The sequence below is a fragment of the Hemitrygon akajei genome, chromosome 3 (assembly GCF_048418815.1).
Source record: "Hemitrygon akajei chromosome 3, sHemAka1.3, whole genome shotgun sequence".
In the NCBI taxonomy this organism is placed as follows: domain Eukaryota; kingdom Metazoa; phylum Chordata; class Chondrichthyes; order Myliobatiformes; family Dasyatidae; genus Hemitrygon; species Hemitrygon akajei.
The window spans coordinates 45,215,261-45,237,089 of record NC_133126.1 but is presented as its reverse complement, the minus strand read 5'-3'; the positions used below and the strand labels follow the sequence as shown (position 1 = coordinate 45,237,089).

Here is a 21,829-nt window from a genome sequence, read left to right as displayed (position 1 = left end):
CCAACATTTTGATGCAGTTATAAAGGAGGCAAAACAGCAGCTATATTTCATTAGGAGTTTGAGGAGATTTGGTTTGTCACCTAAAACACTCAAACTTCTACAGATGTATAGGGGAGCATTCTGACAAGCTGCATCACTGTCTGGTATGGGGGGGGGGGGGAGTTGTTTACTGCACAAGATTGAAGTAAGCTACAGAAAGTTGTAAAATTAGTCTGCTCCATCTTGGGTACTGGCCTTCGTAGTATCCATCTTCAAGGAGCGTCTTTAGAAAGTGCAGCGTCCATTATTAAGGATCCCCAACACCCAAGGCAAACTGTCTTCTCATTGTTACTGCCAAGAAGGAGGTACAGAAGCCTGAAGGCACACACTCAGCGAGTCTGGAAGAGCTTCTTCCCCTCTGCCACCCAATTCCTAAATGGACATTGAACCCATGAACACTACCTCACTTTTTAAATATATATTGTTTCTGTTTTTGTAGTATTTTTAATTTAACTATTTAATATACCTATATATACTTTCTGCAATTGATTTATGTACTGTTCCTCTATATTATCATGGATTGCATTATACTGCATGTGTTAATTTAACAAATTAAACAACATATGCTGGTGATATTAAACTTTATTCTGGTTCTGATTCTGACACCAGATATATGAAGTGTATGTGGCAGGGCATTTAGACCATAACAGACTGCAAGTCCACGCTGCACATCGATTGATAGTGATGCCTCTCTTTCTGATAGGCTGAATGTCTTTTACGCATGATTTGATGGACAGAACAATGTGGCAACAAGGAAACCCCTGCCCTCACCAAGGAGCAGGCACTGTCAAGCCCCAGCAGATGTGAAGAAGACCCTAGCCAGGTCAATCCATGTAAAGCTGTGGGACCTGATAACAAACTTGGTTGGGTGCTGAAGGACTATACAGCCTAGTTAACAGAGGTTCTAACAGACATCTTCAACCTGCCTTAATGACTACCATCCAGTGACACTGACCTCAAAAATGAAGTGCTTTGAGCATCTGGTTATGGATTGCTTTAAATCCCATCTTCCTGCTACAAATGACTCCTTCCAGTTCGCTCATCGCTCAAATCTGTCCACTAATGATAACATAGCCTCTGCACTCTGTCCTGTCCCACCTGGAAAATGGTGCCTCATACGCCAGGATGATGGTTATTGACTTCAGTTCAGCATTTAATCCGCTCACCCCTCAGAAGCTGAAGGATAACTGCTGCCCCCACTGGGTCTCAACAGCTCTCTCCATAACTGAATCTTAGACTTCACAGAAAGACCAGTCAGTCCGTGTTGGTACCAACATCTCTAGCTCCATCACACTGAGCACCGTTGGCCCCCCCCCCCCACCCCTAGGCTGTGTGCCCAGCCTGCTGCTGGTGCATGACTGCACTGCTGGATCCAGTTCAAACCAAATCAGCAAGGTTGCTGATGACACAACAGTGGTTGGTCTCATCAACGACGACAATAAGACTCGGTACAAATTGGAGATAGAATGGTGCGAGCACAATATTATGGACAAGACCAAAAAGATGATTGTTGACTGTGTTACGTACCCCGTAACTGGGTCACTTACCAGCAAAGATAGAGAGGTCCGTTGAAGTCTGATGGTACTATTTTTAACAGTATTTATTGATAAAAATACACAAAATAATATCAAGGCAAACTTACAGATAATATACGTCGTCAATACTAAATCTAAAAGCGCGGGTCTAATAGTAATCAATAAGAAATAGCTCTATTGTTGTCTAGGGGATAATGTATCGTCCGATGGAAATATAAAAGTCACTCGGTTCATTCAAGCTGCAGCTTTTGGGTTGGAGAGAAAGACGGGTTAAAACTTGCCCATTCCTTTTATGATGGCAATCCTTCGAGAGTTGTTGGGAGTTGATTTCCCCGTTGTTAGCTAAAAACCGTTCTGCCGTGGTACAGGGCCCACTGATTCCGGGGCAAACGGAAAAGGACGCACGTGGCCTTCCACTGGTTTTTGCTATTACGGGATCATTAGTGTTCCTTCTGGTGCGTCTGAGGGGGTGTTCCCACAGACCCTCTTTTTATCCTGACTCACAGGGTCTCAGGTGTCAATCAGGTTGGGATAATGCAATCCCTCCACCAACCTCCTCCTCGGTTCATTGCCTGGGGCTTCGAGGCATCATACAGGATGCAATACACAAGTCCGTCTCCAAGAGACAATAGCCGGTATCAATGGTTCCGCCTTTCGGAGGCCAGGACACATTCCAACTCTTTGTGGATTCTGCATGTCTTTCTCTCATTTCCTGGGTCTCCTGAACTGACTTAATAGTGATCTTGCGATTCTCACAAAGGAGGGGGCTACCCCGCACCCTTCGGCCCCTCAGAGCTGTGGCACATTCGTAACAACCGTAGGAAAGTACAGGTTGAGCATTCCTCACTGCATATAAATGACTCCTCTGTGGAGAGTCAGGAGCACCAAGTTTCTGAAAGTACACATAGCAGACAATCTCACCTGGTCCCTCAACACCACCACTTTGGTTAAAAAAGCACAACAGTGTTCCCACATTCTGAGGAGATTGAGGCAAGCATGGCTCTCACCCCACCCATTCTAACCAATTTTTACAGGAGGACCATTGAGTACCATGACCAGCTACATCACTAGTAAGGGAATTGCAAGTCCATACAATGGATTGTGAAGACTGCTGAGAGGGTAATCAGGGTCTCTCTTCCATCCATTAGAGATATTTATCAGGAGCACTGCATATGCAGGGCCCTTGGCATTATCAATGACCCTCCCATCTGTCCAACAAACTCTTTGACCCACTGCCATTAGGACAAGAACTACTAGGGTGGGAAACAACTTCGTGAGACTATTAACTCACTGCCACCAGCCAGGTCTCATCACATATTAAGTGCTAGAAGCATTACTCTGTTTACTTTCTAACTTGTGTTGTAAATGCACCTTATTATTTATGGTAGTATTATTCTGTGTTGTGTGTGAGTTATATGTACTGTGTTGGGCACCTTGGTCTGGAGGAATGTTATTTCATTTGGCAATATGCAAGTGTACAGTTTAATGACAATAACTTGAATTTGAACTAATGCTGTTTATAGTGCCTTGGGATTTTCTTTAATCCTACCTGCCTAGTGAATCCCTTGTTGAAGTTATTTTCTGCTGGTTTTATGTTCCCCAAGCTTCCTAAACCTTACGTACACTTTCTTTTTCTTTTTGACTCAACTAATATCTCTTTTCATCAAAGCTTACAGAATCTTACCAACCTTATCATTAATCCTCACAGGAAACATGACAGTCCTGAAATAATATTTCTGCCACTTCAATAAGATTTCGCCAACAAACACACCCTCCTTTCCCCACATTCTAAAGGAGCCATCCTGTTTGCAAAACCCTGGTCTACCCTCCCACCCCCACCAATTACTCCCTTTTTCACCAACCCCCTTGCAGTTCTCCACATTGGAGAAAGCAGAGTGAATGAATATTTTGAAGAGTGTCTCCATTCAATCCGTAGGTTATCCCTGAACTTCTAGTTGCCTTATGTTTTAATTATCCTCCCCTTCTAACCAATCAGATCTGGCTAATTATCCATCTGTAATATTAATTTAGCCCTTCTCTCTTCCCTCTGTGTAGTGTATTGCTAATATTATGAATTCTAGATGATTTTTCTGATCTTTAGGCATGAGCTAACAGGCCAGAATATACAACTAAAAAAAATCTGCATGAAGAGGGACATGAATGATATGGACCTGTCATGATCCCTGTGGCATTGAGTTTCTTGTGTTTTTGAGCATCTGCATTTACAAATCTTTATCTTAACTAGATTTGTTAAGCCCTTGTGTTTTTGGTTTAACCTTGTAAAGTTGGCATGTGTTTCCCGCAGTCTTTGATTATTTAAGGAGGACTCCTAGTCAGTGCCTCATTGGGGTCTTTGTGTTGGAGAGAATGAATGGTCTTGTCATGTTGCTCAGTTGGTCCTCCGATGTCTAACCCCTTGTTTCAGTCGCTTTCTGTGGATCCTGGTGTTCCCCTGCTCCTGGTTAGAGTTGTGAGCCTGCTGTCAGCAGCTCCTGGGTTGAGTAGGTGCCAGTGACCTTCGTAACAGAGAAAGCCTGCCATCCCTCCACACCTGGATCCAACCTTGTCTTTTGAGAGCACACTGTGGCAGTACCAACAGCTAGTCCAGAAACAAACAGAAAAAGCAAGTTATCTGAATTTGAAGAGAATTTAATGAGTCCCACAAGCTGCAATGTGCTTTTCATTTGGAAGGAATTAATGTCCACGGTGGTGAGTGTAATCAGTTACTTTGAGCAAAATGAATAGACCTTCTGCAAAGCTAAATACAATGAGACAAGCCTAGAATTTCCACTTACACTCTTGCCCTGAAGGTTTGGAAGGCATTGCCCAGTCTCTGCTCAATATTTGTGTACGTAAGGTAGTGAAGAACCTGGTTAACAATGACACATAAGGATGTTAATGGTGGGGTTTTGTAGTATCATGGCATTTAATGCAATAATGGAGGATTGTGGATGGAGAGGAGTGAGGGACTAAGTGGATGAAAAGGGTTGGTTAGACTCTATTGGAGAAGATCACTGACTCACACTTGTATGGCTTAAATGTTACTATCCCCTTTATTGGCCCAAGTCCAATTCTTGTTGCTTCATTATTTTAGGAATGACATATAAAACTTACCAGCAATTAGAAAGCATTCCCATTTCTTACCTTAGAAGCATAAGAATTGTAAGTTCTTATACAAGTCTAAACTTCCTTAAAATAGGGAGATTAAGACTTGCAGTCCTCAAAGTGTAGTCTCACTACCACCTGATACAGACTTTCCATGTTTATTATAACACTCAGCAGGACAGGCAATATCTGAGAAAAGAGAAATGGAGTTAGCATTTCAGATCTGAGACCCTTTGTCAGAATGGGGTCAGAGAAAGTGAGGAAGGGATGGATATAAATAAGCAAAAATATTTAGTAGGGGAAGAATAAATGAGTTAATGTGACAGTTAAAAGCCATATACTTTATCTATGCTGTGATGTTGCTAATAATTGGTTAGACCAGGCTAACATTAACAGGGAAAAAAATGAATAGCAAGATAGCTAACTAGCAATAATGGGTAGTTCTGAAGCAGATAGAAAGAAAGAACAAGTTACCCAAAGCTGGATAATTCAACAGAATCCTGCAGCTGCAATATGACAAATGGAAGATTTGAGGCTCAATGCAAGCTCTAGTTTGCATTGTGCCTCAAAAATGCAGAACGCTACAGACAGACAAAAATGAATCACTGAACGAGCAGCAACCAACTTGAAAGTCAGGGTCACTCCGGAAACTTATTGCAAATGCTCTGCAAAGAAATAAATCAATCTGCATTCAATTTCTCTAATACAGAAGAGGTCACATGGTGAACACCAAATGAACATGCTGGAAAAAGTGCAGACAAATAACCACTTCACCTGGAAAGAGTGTTTTGGCACCAGGCTGCTGGGAGGAGGTGGATGGACAGGCATTGCGACTCCTGGGCATGCACTGATTTAGAAAATCATTTGGATGAAAAAGAAAAAATGCATGACATGCTAAAAGAGCAGTATTAAAAAGATAATAAATCAGCAAAAAGGAGATCTCTGTGTTAACTGAATGAGTAAAGACAGCATGAAAAGTACACCTGTAGTCAAGACCTCTATTCAAAGTTGCGAAGTGAAATTAAGATCTGGGCAGCATTGGGAAGACCTTCGTGGATGGTTCAGCCAACCCAGTGGGTGGTGTTAACAGCGATGCCAGTCAATTCAAAGGCAGACATTGACTGACTAGTCCCCAAAACCAGCAACACACTGGGAACTCCAAGGAACTGCAAAGGTATACTGATTTTTTTTTTTATTAAACAAAATATACTTTATTCAAAAAAAATACAATAACCAAAGACTTTCAATTCTTTACAGTTGGTACCATTATTGTCTTTACATTTTCAAAGTTCAAACGTTTTGCCACCCACGTGGCACTTTGTTCTTTCATATTTACATTCAGGGGTATACCCCCAACCCTCCTACCCCCCCCCCCCCCCGGGAGAAGAACCCTAGACAGTGGTCCTTCCCGATCAGGCCCTTGCAGTGGCTGCACCGAGTTTGAGTGATGCACCAGAGACCCCTAGTGGCTCAAGTGATGATAACAGTGATGAGGTAATTGGTCTGGCAGCCATAGCAAGACTTGCCCCAGAAAAAAGTGAAAACACGCTAGACTGATGGAGAGTTATGAAAGGAAACAGGAGGTTTGACATCAACCACCAGATCTGGAAAAAAATTGACAAATGGCCCAGCAAGTTCCACATCCTAAAAAGCAAGACTTGAGCTCAACTTCAACGAATTGAGAAATATATAAATTGCATCCCTATGATGGCAGTCATATTTTAGCTACCATGCTAACAACTCAGCAAATAAACCAGTTTACAGGGAAAGATGAGGATTGTATAGGAGAGGATAAACAGAATACACTGGCTGGTTGGGAAATGATTAAGGCATAGCTGGAGAGACAAGCTCCTAACCAGATTGATTGGAAGAAAGTGGTTTAATTGCAAACAAAAGCGTTCAGAGGATGTTTCTGAATATGAAGACTGCTATAAAACAGTTTGCCTCAGTTATGCAAGAATTCAAAGAATAAACGAAGATAATTTCGACGACACTATATATCGACTTCTCGAGTCGGCTTTCATGGGTAGTTTGAAACCAGATATTGCCATAATGAATAGGAGTTGAACTGCTGTTTCCTACAGTGATCTGGTACAAGCTGTTTAACAAGTAGAGTGGGATTTCGACATTTAAATAACATCGGCAGATTGGTCAATGGTCTCCACCTGCTAACCAACAGAACAAAGCAGAATTGGATATGCAAATTATGTGGTAGAAAAGAGCATTGAGCTAGATCTTGTTGGCATTAGAAATCAATTTCACCACAAGGTCAACAACAACCGCAACAGCAAGCTGCCCATGGCGGTGGACTCCAAAGTTCAGAATGCCAGCTCGACGAACAGTTGAGAGATGTATGAAATGCCAGGAAAACAAAACCCCAGATCAATGAAGAAGCCACCTCAATTAAGTACTCCTGCTCCATTTTTATGACAAGTGGATTACATTACTTTACTAAAGTGCCAAGGATATTCAGAAGTGTTTGCAACAATGGACAAATTTTCAGGGTGAGTGGAAGCCATCCTGGCAAAGAAAGCTACGGCCACACAGACTGGCAAAACTCTGATTAAGGGCTATATTCCTAGATGGGTATTGCCATGCCACATTGACTCTGACAAAGGAACATTTTTCACCCAAGATGTTTGTAAAGAATTATGTCGGCTGATGAATAATGAATGGCCTTTTCATTGCCCACATCCTCCAGAGTCAGTTGAAAGAATCATCAAACAACGGCTGATTATGAGGAAGGCGCACCATGGCTTATAGCTCTTCCTTTGGCTTTATGCAGCATTAGGGTAATCTCAACAAAAAACCTAAATTGAGTGCATTTGAAATGGTGATGGAGCAACCTGCGTCACTACTGGGAGCTCTCAATCTCAGAGATTCTGATATACATGTTACGTCAGAGAGCTTTGTTGATTATTGTGTAAAACTAACACAAGCTATTTAGTCTGCTTCTCAACAGGTTTGGATTTTCTATCGGAAGAGGACACACCTTGATTCCAGGTGAGTGGGTTCTGGTCAACCCCCATAAGGAACCCCTGGGAGCTCGGAGGGAAGGTGAATTTTGTTATTTAAGATTATAGCAGGATCTAGAACAAAAGGGATAGTGGCAAGAGAAAGTCAGACAGCATTTAACTTGGACAAGTGTGAAATGTTACATTTTGGGAAATTAAACCAGGGCAGAACTTGCACAATACATTGCAGGGTTCTGGAGTGTTACAGAACACAGAGACCTAGGGTAACACATACATAGTTCCCCAAATGTGGTGATATAAGTAGACAAGGTGGTGATGCAGGCATCTGGCATGCTCACCTTCACTGGTCACTGAGTACCGGAGTTGGGAATTTGTGTTACAACTGTAGAGGATGTTGGTGAGACCACTTGTGTAGCTTGTGCAGTTCTATTCGTTGAGCTTTGGGAGGGACAATATTATGCTGTTTTGAGTGCAGAAAAGGTTCATAAGGATGTTATGCTGTTCTTGAGGACTTGAGTTACAAGAATAGACTAGAGCTTCCCCCCAAACACCCTCCCCTCCCCAAAGTGGCCTTAATCTAAAGCAGAAGGCCATAGATTTAAAGTGAGGGGAAACATTTTAAGAGGATGAAAGAGCAACTTTTTCCTAGACAGGGTGATGTGTATGTGGAACAAGGTTTCAGAAAGTGTAGGAGCAAGAACAATTGCAATATTCAAAATAAAATGTTGACAAGTACATGGATAGGAAAAGTTTAGAGAGATGTTGACCAAACACAGACGAAGGGACTACAGTAGCTCAAGTAAGCAGCTTGGTTGCATGACCTGAAGTTGGAATAATGGAAAATTCACATAAAATGAGTTATTAACTTCAGACAGTTTGCTTTCAGTAGCTTTTGTACTTGTATTTTATTTAAAATGATTTTAAATTTACATTTCTTTTCTCACCAAAAATGTTCCATATACTTTGAACATAAATATTGTAACATGTGACATATATCCAACATAAATGTACATATCTTAAGTTCTAAAATAAACTGAGGACACTAATACACTATATTCTTGTCTGAATGATCTTACTCATTGATATGTAGAACATTAAACAGGTAAACTGTATTAAAACATTACATGCAAATTCATGGCTGCACCGACTTGCCCTAGTAAAAGTGCAATATACAACTAAAAACCTGTTTACTGTATGCAAACTCTTCTTCCAAGCTTATTAATTAAAATTACTCTTCCGATACTAAAATCTACAACTGCAGAAATCACTGTTCATGCTCAGAGTAGTCTTGTAACAGTATCATGGCAATTATGAATGGACAATGTTAATGCATTACTTTAGGTAATGCTTTTTTAAATTAGAGGCTGAAATAGAATAAAAGCTTAAGGGGCAAGTCTGGGATCTCCTAATATAATATTTTTCATCTTGCTACAAGGCTTTTAGTAGCCTTGTTCAATTTTTTTACATTTTTCCTGTTCAGAATACAGTTACCAAAATGAGATTTTGAATATGATGTTCTTAAGAGCTGATGCAGTCAATCATTGTAATATCAACAACTCAAGTGCTTGCAGAACCACACGTAAACCTTTTAATGGAATTAATCCATATATACCTTTTGACCATCATTCTATTTCTGTAAACTATCATGATTTCAATTTTCACTTGCAATCCTATTTTAGCATTTGTTTTTCAATGTGCAAATAATTTCTGTTAATATACAAATAGAAAATACAAAAGAGATAAAACACTATAAAAGTCACAATTAAAAGCAAACAAGTAGTACTCCAGGTACTGCCTAAACATAACAAAATGATTTACAAAGGGATCAGGTAAATATACTTACAGGTGCAAGATAATGAATCAATGAAAGACGGTTAACCCAAAAAGCCCTAGTTTCCAAACTGAAGTACAGGTTGAGTACTCCTTATCCAAAAATCCTTTTTTTTTTAGTACTGACATGACATCACAAATGGAAAATTCTACAAACCGCTATGAAGGTTCCCAAGTAAAGAGCAGGTCTCTGTGCACCACACAGTTCTGAGAAGTGACATCACATATGTAATGAACAGAAATTAATGAAAAATAGAAAAACATTGCATAAAGTGAAAAATGAAGATCTCGATTGTGTATTGAAAGTGTGGATTTGGCAGAGTTGGAGTGAACATAGCTGCTTAATTGTATGCTGATCATTGAAATAAGCAAAGATTTATCATAACAAACTGAAAATTGAAGGTAATTGTGAATATTCAGCAGGCTGGTTGTGGAAGTTTAAGGAAAGACATGGTACTAAATATTTAAACACTTGCTGATAAAGCATCTGCTGATTACGAAGCAGCAGGGAAATTCATTGTTGTGTTTGCCAAGATCGTCACCAATGAAAATCTAACACCAATGCTGATTGTTTTCGTACTTTACATAAAACTTCAAAAACGTAAAATATAGTGTATTGTAACCTTTTAATCAAAACACTGTATCATAGGTGGAGACTGAAAAACTTTGTTGTTGACAGATGTTTCAGGTATTTTCCTGCTGCTCTGCTGCTTTTGCTATCCTGCACACATTGTTTTTATTATATTAATGGTACAAGGTAATTTTTACTATTAAGTACATATGTGTGATGAACAAGTGCAAAACAAAGACTGCTTACCAATAGTACATAAAGTCAGAGTCAGAAATGATGGCTATCTCATTATATATTCCAAATTCCAAAAAAATCCAAAATCCGAAACATTTCCGGCCCCAAGCATTTGAGATAAGAGGTACTCAACCTGTATGTTCATGTAATATAAACAGCTCCTGCAGTTTTACTGGCAAAGACTGAATTTGCATGTCCATATAATAATCTGTAATTTCAAATGATTATTCTCTTAAAAGAACACCATTTTAAAGGAAGTCTGTACAAATCCAGTTCTATGGATAGGACACAATTTAATTTAATTTAATTTTAATCCAAAGTAGCAATCAGATTTAATATGCAATATTTGATTAAATTTAACTTCACAGCCAGGCATAAAGGAGTAGAAATTGGTCCTTAGTTGCCTGCATTAACAAATTTGACATTGGAGTGTGCACATGCTGTACTCAAATTTTGTTATTTCAGTTCAACAGGACTAATTTAAGCTGAGTACAACCCATATATCACAACATTACCTTCTTCCCATGCTTACTGAAGGCAACAGGGAACAAATTTTACCCCACTATTTGCTATATTTTGTTAAATGATTAATTTTGTAAAATTCTCATAAACAGCTGACAGCAGTATTATAAAAGCAACCTTATGATGAAAGTGGCTTCCATGTATATTAGCAGCATCTTTTTTCTATATGATTTTAGGGAAATATAGTGCAAGTTACTAGTATAGTTGAGTACTGCAGATTGTACAAGTATCCCAACATATTTGCGTTTTACTAAAATTTAAGGTTTGTTATTGATCTGTCAATCTTTACACTATCTGAAGCAACATTATTAAATTATCTGATGAAAATGTTAGGCATCTGGTATGGATAAGCCACATCTGATGTTAAAATATAAAGTGGCCTTTACCAAGAATTATTAATAGAAGTTGTTCCAGGGAATCCTACTTTAAGGATAAATTTAACTGTACAGATCTAACAAAGGTAATTTCTATCCATATTACCTAAAACCAGCTCAGCTGTGGCATTTTAGTTCTAAAAAACAAATTCTATTGATACTATTCGCATTGTAGTAACTTACATATTTTATCAAAGAAATAGTAAAAAAAAACTAATTGGAACATACATTTCATATTTGGATACAATGCTTGACGTTTACTGCAAATCATTTATAAAGGATAATAAATGAAGGTCTTAATATTGAAAAGCTTACAAGGAATTGTAACAATGAGGATTTCTTGTTCTTTTATATGAAGAGTCTAGTTTGTGCCAATCTGTGATCCACAATGCATCAGGTCATCATGGCTGGCACTCAAATTTCTGGATTCTGTTAGACGATTATTTCGCTGCAGTTTAAAATCAAGAAAGATAAATTAGTAAGATTTCATAAGATATTAAAAAGTAAATCAGTAAGTTCACTGCCCAGAATTTCCTTAAAAAGATACTGTCAATATTCTCTCAAAAGATTGATGTTTGCGACATTTAAGTACATTTTAGACGAGATTTTGCAATGAAAATAACTTAATGCTAGAAGTATTTGAGGATTTTCTTAGTTTTAATTTTTGCCCGTTAAGTGATTGCAAATCATATGGCATCTCTTTGGCATTCCAATCATGGCTACAAATAATTTCTTTATTTTCAAAGTTTAAAGTAGAATGTGTATATTTTAAGTACCGTATTAAGAACTGACAATGATTAACAAGAGTAATTGCTACCATCACTTTACACATTACTTATATAGAATACAAGGTGGAATAAAGCAGTACTCTGAACACAGCAGATAATCTGGGATGATTGGAGAGGATCCACAGGAATTTATGTGAAGCATTTGTTGGCTCTGGGCCTGTACTCGCTGGAGTTCAGAAGAATGGAGTGGGGGGGGGGGGGGGCAGATGGAAACTCATCGAAATCTATTGAATATTGAAAGGCTTGTATAGCGTGGACATGGAGAAGATATTTCCAGTAGTTAGAGTCTAGAACCAGACACCACGGCCTTAGAATTGATGGATATCCCTTTGGAACTGAGAATAAATTTCTCACGACAGAGAGTGAAGAATCTGTGGAATTCAATGCCACAGATGGCTGTAGAGGCTAGGATATTTGGTATATTTAAAACAGAGGTTGATGGGTTCTTGTTTAGTCAGAGTGTTAAAGGTAGAAGGCAGGAGAATGGGAGAGGGAAAAATAAATCAGCAACAATTGAATGATGAAGCAGACTCGATGGCTCAATTCTGCTCCAATGTCTTAATGTCTACACCTGTGAAATGAAGATTAAGAGGAAGCACAAATGTTTAACAGAAAGTTATCACTATTGTACAATTAAACATTACAATGACCACCAATGAAAGAAAACAATGTGCATAAAATTTTAATCAAAGCACATAACTCAAAAACACCAATTGCTTAACCACCTGTGGAATAACTATTTATATTATAATGTTTCAAAACAATGGTCAATTTTAATACTACTTATTTAATTTTTTTTAAAGCTGTTGATGAAACAAGAGAAAATAGCATGAACAAACTAACAATACCATGAGCTTATAAAAGTTCCAATTAATTAGCTTCTAGCAGAAGAATTGATTCTGTTTTGTCCCAAGCTTAAGTGCAATGGAAACTGCAATGCTGCATTACTTTCACAAGAACAGACCAAAACTTTAGAATATAGTGGATTCTGGTTAACTGGTACACATCAAGACAAGTACATTTTGGCTCAATTAAGCAGCTGTCCCAATTATCTGAAGTTTCATGGAAATTGTTAAAATATTACATTAAAAAACTGAGTAACAAATTATGTATTTAAATGAAATACAGATGTCATATTACTGCAAAACTATAAAAATGTGTATTAGTTCCTAATACTTGTCAACAGAATTCAGCCACATCGCATTCTTTTGACTGTAAATGAACAAAATCAGCACAGACACCTACTGCAGATAATGGAATGCCTTTACACAACGCTGTTGACGATTGCATTCTTCAAATCTTCAATTTTATTGCAACATTCCAGGTGATTACTGATACCTTCTAATCCTTTGTAGTCGCTAACTTGAAGTAGTGAAATAGTTTCAATTTCACTCATAGCTGTTTCTGGTATCTCCAAGCCGGAATACTTGATACCTCACTGAGCTAAACAATTCTGAATTGTCTTACTGCTTATTTCTTGCCAACTATCAGTGACAAAAATTGCTGTTTTTTTGAACAGAAGCACAAGCAACCGATGCTATTTAAAAACTATATGCTCAAAGCACATTGCTGTGACTAATGGTCATGCATGCACATACAACAACTGATGCTAGTTAGTGTCCCAAATAAGCAAAGGGAACCCTGGCTATTTTCTTGATTAGTTTTTGTTGTTTATGAGTAGTCTCAAGTAACTGGCTGCCCTGATTAACCAATAGCCCAATTAACATCCAATCCACTATATTTGGTAATTGAAATATTCTTGTTAATTGTGTACCAACTATCCATTGTTTGAGAGCTTTCAGGCAAAGAGAAAAGAAACAATTTACAGCTTTGAATTATTACTTTCAAATTCATTAAATTCTACTCACAGATACAAACATTCAAGGCATTCCAAAATATCAATCTTAAATGAATAGCACCTCATTTAATAGAAGGCAACATTATAAAATTTGCAAGTTTAGTATAGGCCTTTAGACAGTAATCTTTCCCCTGCTTAACTACACAGTGGAAGTTTCTTTCTTATTATTTCTATCTTCTTATTGAAATATAGCTAAAAACATCAAACTACTGGAGGAATTCAGGTCAGGCAGCATCTGTGGAGGACCAAATGTTTAACAATAAAACTATCTTACGGGCCTTCTCCCTGTATTGCTTCATGCTGTCATCAATAAAGAATCTATCAACCTCTGCCTTGTAGAGACTTGGCCTCCACAGCTGCCTGTGGCAAATAAATTCCCTTTTATTCTACCAAAGTGCATGTCCATACACTTCCTGACACTGTATTCCAACTGCCACTTCTTTACCCATTCTCTTAGTCTGTCTGTCCTTCTGTAGCCTCTCTACTTTCTCAAAACTACCTACCCCTCTTTGTATTGTCCGCAAACTTGACAATTGAGCCATCAATTCCACCAACCAAGTCATTGACATATAATGTAAAAAGAAACAACCCCAACACCAACTCCTGTGGAACACTAGTCATCGGCAGCCAATCAGAAAAGTCTCGCTTTATTCCCACTCTTTGCCTTCTGCCAATCAGCCACTGCTTTATCCATGCTAGCATCTTTCCTGTAATACAATGGGCTCATAGTTTGTTAAGCAGCCATGCGTGACATCTTGTCAGAGGCCTCCTGAAATTCCAAGTACACAACATCTGCTGACTCTCCTTTGTCCATTCTCCTTGTTATTTCTTCAAAGAATTCCAACAGAACTGTCAGGCACATCCTTATCAATTCCAACATCTTCCCAACCACTGAGGTCAGACTAAATGCTTACTTTTGCCTCTCCCCCTTCTTGAAGAGTGGAGTGATATTTGCAATTTTTCATTCCTCCAGAATTATTCCAGAATTTAGTGATTCTTGAAAGATCATTACTAATGCCTCCACAATCTCTTTAGGCACCTCTTTCAGAACACTGGGATATAGTCCATCTGGTCCAGGTGACTTAGCTACCTTCAGACCTTTCAGCTTCCCAAGAACCTTCACCCCAGTAATGGCACCTTCATACACTTCTGACCTGACACTCTCAAACTTCCAGCATACTGCTACTGTCTTCCACAGTGAAGACTGATGCAAAATACTTGTTCAGTTCCCTAGTACCACCTCTCTAGCATTGTTTTCCAGTGGTCTGATATCCACTCTCGCCTCTTTTACACTGTGTATCTGAAGAAACTTTTGTTAAGCTATATTATTAGCTAGCTTACTTTCATATTCCATCTTTTCCTTCTTAATGACTTTAGTTGCCTTCTATTGATTTTTAAAAGCTTAACAATCCTCTAACTTCCCACTAATTTTTGTTTTATTATATCCCCTTTCTTTGGCTTTTATGTCAACTTATGTCTCTTGTTAGCCACAGTTGTGTCATCTTGCCTTTACAATGCTCCTTCCTCTTTGGGATGTATATATCCTGTGCCTTCCGAATTGCTTCCAGAAATTCCAGCCACTGGTGCTCTGCCGTCATCCCTGCCAGTGTTCTTTTCCAATCAATTTTGTCCAACTCCTTTCTCATGCCTCTGTCATTCCCTTTACTCCACTGTAATATTGATACATCTGACATTAGCTTCTCTTTCTCAAATCCCAGGGTGAATTCGATCATAATATGATCACTTTCCCCTGAGGGTTCTTTTACCTTCAGTTCTCTAATCAATTCTAGTTCATTACACAACATTAATCCAGAATAGCAGATCCCCTAGTGGGTTCAAACACAAGCTGCTCTAAAAAGTCAATTTGTAGGCATTCTAGAAATACCCCCTCTTGGGATCCAGCAATCTACCTGCATATTGAAATCCCCCATTACTGTTGTAACATTGCCCTTTTGACATGCATTTCCTATCTCCCGTTGTAATTTGTAGACATCCTTACTACTGTTTGGGGGTTCTGTATACAACTCCTGCATTTCCTTAGCTATACCAATAATGATTCAACACCTTCTGACTCTATGTCACTTCTTTCTTTTTTTATTGATCTTTTTATGCATTTCTACAATTACTACAGCAAAAACCCAACAGCAAAATGAAGATTAATACAGTGCAAAATAAACATAACAATAATATAGTTCAAAACAATGATGAAAGAGCACCCAAAATAGAATCATATACAGTTAGTATCCTCCCCCCCCAACAGAAAAAAACTCTAGGCCAACCATTACAAGATGTAAAAAAAATATTAATCGAAGCATTCAAACCTCCAAAACTGTGAATGAAAATAAAAACAAAAAATAATAATGCCTACTACCAAAGAAAGAAAAAAAAAGCTGAAAGGGACTGAAAAAAAGACTTAATCTAAAGAGGAGTTATGAAAATATTCAAGAAAAGGTCCCCACACCTTGTGAAACTTTACGTCCGAGTTGAGAAGTGAGTAGTGAAATTTTTCAAGGTCTAAGGTGTCACTTCTTTCTAATGATTTGATTTCACTTTTTACCATCAGAGCCACACCACCCCCTCTGCCTTCCTGCCTGTCCTTTCGAAACAAAATGTATCCTTGGACATTAAGCTCCCAGCTATAATCTTCTTTCAGACATGATTCAGTAATGCACACAAAATCATAAATGCCCATCTGCAACTGTGCTACAAGTTCATCGACCTTATCCCTTATACTGTGCACATTCAAATACAACACCTTCAGTCCTATATTCACCCTTTTGATTTTATCAGCTCATCCTGTTGACTGCAATTTTGCTCTATCATCAGCCTCTCCTTGCTTGGAGTCTCACTACACACAGCCTCTGAGGGTAAACCATCTACCTCATCCTCAGCACTACTGATCCGGTACCTATCCCCCTGCTAAATTAGATTAAACCCTCCTGAACAACTATAGCAAACCTGTCTTCAAGGACATTGGTCCCTTTGGGTTCAGGTGTAACCAGTCTCTATTGCACAGGTTATGCCTTCCCCAGAAGAGATCCCAATGATCCATCAATCTGCAACAGTTCCTCAGCCACACATTCATCTGTCAAACCATTCTATTTTTACCCTCACCGGTTCATGGCACAGGCAGCAATTCAGTGATTACTACCCTGGAGGTAATAATTATCATCTTTCTACATAGCTACCTGAAATCTCTCTTCAGGACCTCCTCACTTTGTCCATCTGTGTTATTGGTACCAATATGTATCAAGATTTCTGGATGCTCACTTCCCCCCTTGATAATGCCATGGACCTGACCTGAGACATCACTGACGCTGGAACCTGGGAGTCAACATAACACCCAGGTGTCTCTTGCACACACAGAATCTCGCCTCTGTACACCTGACTATGGAATCTCCTATCAACAGTCCTCTTCACCCCTAAGCTCTTCTGAGCATCAGATTCTGTGCTAAAGACCCTGTCAGTTATGATTCCTGCAATCTAGAAGAACTGGGGAAATGGGCTAGGAAATGGCAGCAGAATTTAATTGACAAATGCAAAGTATTGCATTTTGTTAAGCTAAAGTCCCCGTAAGTCATTCACCTCAACAGTATCTAAAGTGGTCTGCACTGGCTGCGTATTTCTCTTCCTTCTCCTGAAAGTCACCCAGTTCTAATTATGAAAGCAAGGTTCTGTTAATGGTGGAAATCTGAAATGAAAGCAGAAAAATCCTTAAATACTAAGCATGTTAGGCAGAATCTACTGGTAAAAAAAGAAACAGATCTAACATTTTATACGGTGCTTGTTAGTATAGCTGTTGTACTGTCAGTGACCTGGGTTCAATTCCAACTTCTGGTGCTGTCTGGATGTAGTTGGCCAATCATATTTGTGGTAACATTGCCACTTTCAGAAAACAATGTACTTGTAACTCCTATGTCTCTCTGTTCTACAACTCACTCTGGGGTGCTGCCATTTACTGTACATCTGCTGTTTTAGCTTAACAAAATGCAATACTTTGCATTTGTCAATTAAATTCCACTGCCATTTCCTAGCCCATTTCCCCAGTTCTTCTAGATTGCAGGAATCATCCTGCCCAATGCAAAAAGGCCATTCCCTATTCCCAGTTCCTCCGTCTCCACCGCATCTGCTCCCAGGATGAGGCTTTCCGTTCCAGGACTTCTCAAATGCCCTCTCTCTTTCAGGATTGTGGTTTCCCTTCTGGCGTCAAAGATGCCCTCACCGGCATCTCCTCCACTTCCCGCACTTCAGTCCTTAACCTATCCTCCCATCACCACAACAGGGACAGGGTTCCCCTTGTCCTCACCTACCACCCCACCAGCCTCCGGATCCAGCATATTATCCTACACAATTTCCGCCACCTTCAACAGGACCCCACCACCAAGCACATCTTTCTCTCCCTACCCCTCTCAGCTTTTTGCAGGGATCGTTCCCTCCGCGACTACCTGGTCCACACGTCCCTCCTCACAGAACTCCCACCTGGCACTTATCCCTGCAAGTGCAAATGCTACACCTGTCCCCACACCTCCCCCCTTACCACCATTCCGGGCCCCAGACAGTCCTTCCAGGCGAGGCAACACTTCACCTGCGAGTCTGCTGGAGTTGTCTATTGCATCCGGTGCTCCCGGTGTGGCCTCATCTACATCGGTGAAACCCGACGCAGATTGGGGGACTGCTTCGTCGAGCACCTACGCTCCGTCCGTCACAATGTTGCCACCCACTTCAACTCTGCCTCTCATTCCCATCTAGATATGTCCATACATGGCCCCCTCTACTGCCATGATGAGGCCAAACTCAGGTTGGAGGAGCAACACCTCATCTACCTTCTGGGTAGCCTCCAGCCTGGTGGTATGAACACTGAATTCTCCAATTTCCGGTAATTCCCTCCCCCTCCCCCTATCCCAGGTCCCTCTCTGCCTCTCTCCCCTTTCAACTTTCTGCTTCTTTATCTCTACAGTTCTTTCATGCTTATCCCCTCTCCCCTTTATCTTTCCTCTGATTGGTTTTCCACCTGGCGCCTTTAGGCCCTACCCCCCTCCCCATCTCTAATTACTGGGCTTCGGCCCTCTCTTCCCCCCATTCCTGATGAAGGGTCTCAGCCCGAAACGTTGGCTACTCTTTTCTCACGGATGCTGCCTGACCTGCTGAGTTCTTCCAGCGTTGTGTACGTATTCTTTGATCCACAGCATCTACAGTTGTATTTTTGTGTTATAACTGCTCATTGCCTCACTTCTGCAAACTTACTAACCACTTACTGCATCCTCATCCAATTCCATAATACAGATTATAAACCATGGTGCACCTTCAGCATACCCTTGGTCAAAGGTGTCCAATCTAGAAAAACATACATAAAATCTCCACTATCCAGGATATACTTTCTTCTTGCTACTACCATTGGGCAGGAGGTACAGATGCCTTAGGTCTCACACCACCAGATTCAGGAACAATTTTTTTCGACAATATTTTTATTGTTGATTCAGGAACAATTATTACTCTACAACCATTAGGCTCCTGAACTGATATGGTTAACTTTACTGACCAGAACTACAAACTGATTCTATGACCTACAGACTCACTTTCAAGGGCTTTTACAACTTATGCTCTTAGTAATTTTTTTTTTTTAATTTACTATTTGTCTTCCTTTGCACACAGGTTATTTGTCAGTCTTTGTTTCTGTATGCTTTTTGAATAGATTCTGTAGTATCTATTTTTTCTTTTAAATGTCTGCAAGAAACATTACGTGCTTTGATAATTAACTTTGTCTTTTGACTTAGGCTTTGATAGTAGATAGGTTGCTGTGAAAGCAAGTTTTTGTACCTATGTTACCAAAGTCAAGAGAAATAAAGAGGGACAAAATCAACACGTTCACAGAAACAAATGGAAATTCCATTGGTAGAAACAGAAGTGCAGAATTCATTAAAAAATTGGCATTTCCAGATTAGAACTGGTATTGAACCAAGTAAAAAATTTACCTCACATCTTCTTACTGCCCAGGTTTCTAAACACACTTAATAGGTGTATCAGCTCTGGGGAGACTCTTATTTCTTTCAATTTATTATACATTCTTACTTCCAAAAGGACATTCCCTTTATATTTAAAATATTAAAAGCAAATCAGTCAACTGCTTTCTTAGACATTTCTGCTCTGTCCAAAAGTATGACCCTGAGCCACTCTGACCTCTCTGTTCAAATAAAGCTCAATGCAAGATTAGGAGACAGCCCCCAACTTCAGACATATTGTGCTCTTCTGGACCAAACTCAAGTTCACTAATTTCAGTAAATGAACAATTCCAACAATTGCTAACTTTCCTTCAGTAATTTAAAATTATGATCAATTTTCATCAACTCTATAGATCAACCCATGTTTACTAACCTCTTCCACTTTACACTCTAACCTGTTATTTTTTAATTTACTCTGCTCACATATTTTCCTTTGATATTCTCTATCCCTCTCCTTTATCTCTACATCAAAAGTATATTTTTCCCTTGTTCTGATGATCTAAAATGTTTGCTTTCTATTTCACTCTTCCCCTTCTCCCTCAGATGCCACCTAATCTGTTTATTTTCAGTAGCCTCTATTTACTATCATCCACAGTCTTTTACTTTATCATTCAATATTTAGAGCATTGAGTCATTTGGGCTTGCCAATAAACTAGAGTTGAATTACTGCTTGAAGCTATCCAATTCAAAAAAAATGACACCTAGTGCAGTGTATATTAGACATTATAAAATACGCTAATATAGTTTGATCAATTTAAAAAGACTTCAAAAATCAAACCCTGACTTTCATGCAAAAAACAGTTTTTGTAGTTGTACCCCTTGTAGTCTGTACCCCATGCAGTTTGTACCCCTTGAACAGTTCCACTGGGGCTGGAGTAGTTGGGAGATAGGGAAACTCATCTGTAATCAGCAATTCACAACACATACCAGTCCTCATTAAAGATTCAGTAGTGGAAAGGTGAACAGCCTCAATTCCTGGGCATCAATGTTTTAGAAGATCTACACTGGGCCAAACATATTGATGCAATCACAAAGAAGGCATGCCAGCAGTTCTATTTCATTAGAAATTCCTCCCCGCACCTTGTCAGGTGCATCGGGCAGTAACCTTGCCATTTCTTTAGCTCAACCCAGCACGGATGGAAAGTGCGCAAGTTACCAGCCGGATTTGAACCCGGGACGTCTTGTTCTGAAGTCCAGGTGTGGATACCACTTCACCACCAGCACAGACATTTCATTAGGTGTCTGAGGAGATTTGGTATGCCACCAAAGACTCCAGCAAATTTCTACTGATGTACAATCGCGCGTATTCTGGCTACATCACCACCTAATATGAAGGATCCAATGCACAGGATTGAAAGAGGCTGCAGAGGCTTGGAGACATAGCCAGCTCCAATATGGGCACAAGCCTCCCCATCACTGAGGGCATCTTCAAAAGGTAATGTCTCATTATTAAGGACCCTCTTCGGACATGCCCCCTTCTCATTACTACCATAAGGAAGGTGGTACAAGGGCTGAGGAGACACACTCGATGTTTTTGGAACAGTTTCTCCCCCTCTGCCATCAGAGTCTGAATGGTCCATGAACACTACCTCACTATTCCTCTTTTGCCCTATTAATTTTTCAAATTATAATTTATAGTATTCTTTCTCTTATACTGTAATGCTGCCATGAAACAACAAATTTCATGACCCACGTCACTGATAATAAACCTGATTCTAATTCTGATTCTTTTTGCTTAACTCCTAACATCTTATCCATTTGTCCGGGCTAGAAATAACAAGTTAACCTATTTGCTTCAAATTATTAATTAATTTTCCATAATGACTCTTTTTAAGATGTTATCTCAGAATACTGCAGATTGTTGACAATGCTGTGCACATCATTAATGCTTCCCTAACAATGGTCAGTGTTCCTTGCCAATTAGAATAAATTGCATTTATTTTGCCTCAAATTTTTATGCTTTTTAGGCAACATGGAGCAAGTAGTAAAATTAGTATTC

The 21,829-nt window shown here is 39.4% G+C and overlaps 1 protein-coding gene across 2 annotated transcripts in view; it reads right to left on the bottom strand.

The window, feature by feature from the left end:
• Nucleotides 1-8,540: 8,540 nt before the first annotated feature.
• The window catches only part of klc1a (kinesin light chain 1a), a 111,811-nt gene continuing 98,522 nt past the window's right edge, over nt 8,541-21,829 (bottom strand). For both annotated transcript variants that reach the window (XM_073039747.1, XM_073039750.1), the window contains one exon: nt 8,541-11,633. In XM_073039747.1, the coding sequence (XP_072895848.1) occupies nt 11,547-11,633 (87 nt within the window). In that variant the 3' untranslated portion in view covers nt 8,541-11,546. The remainder of the gene's footprint in view (nt 11,634-21,829) is intronic.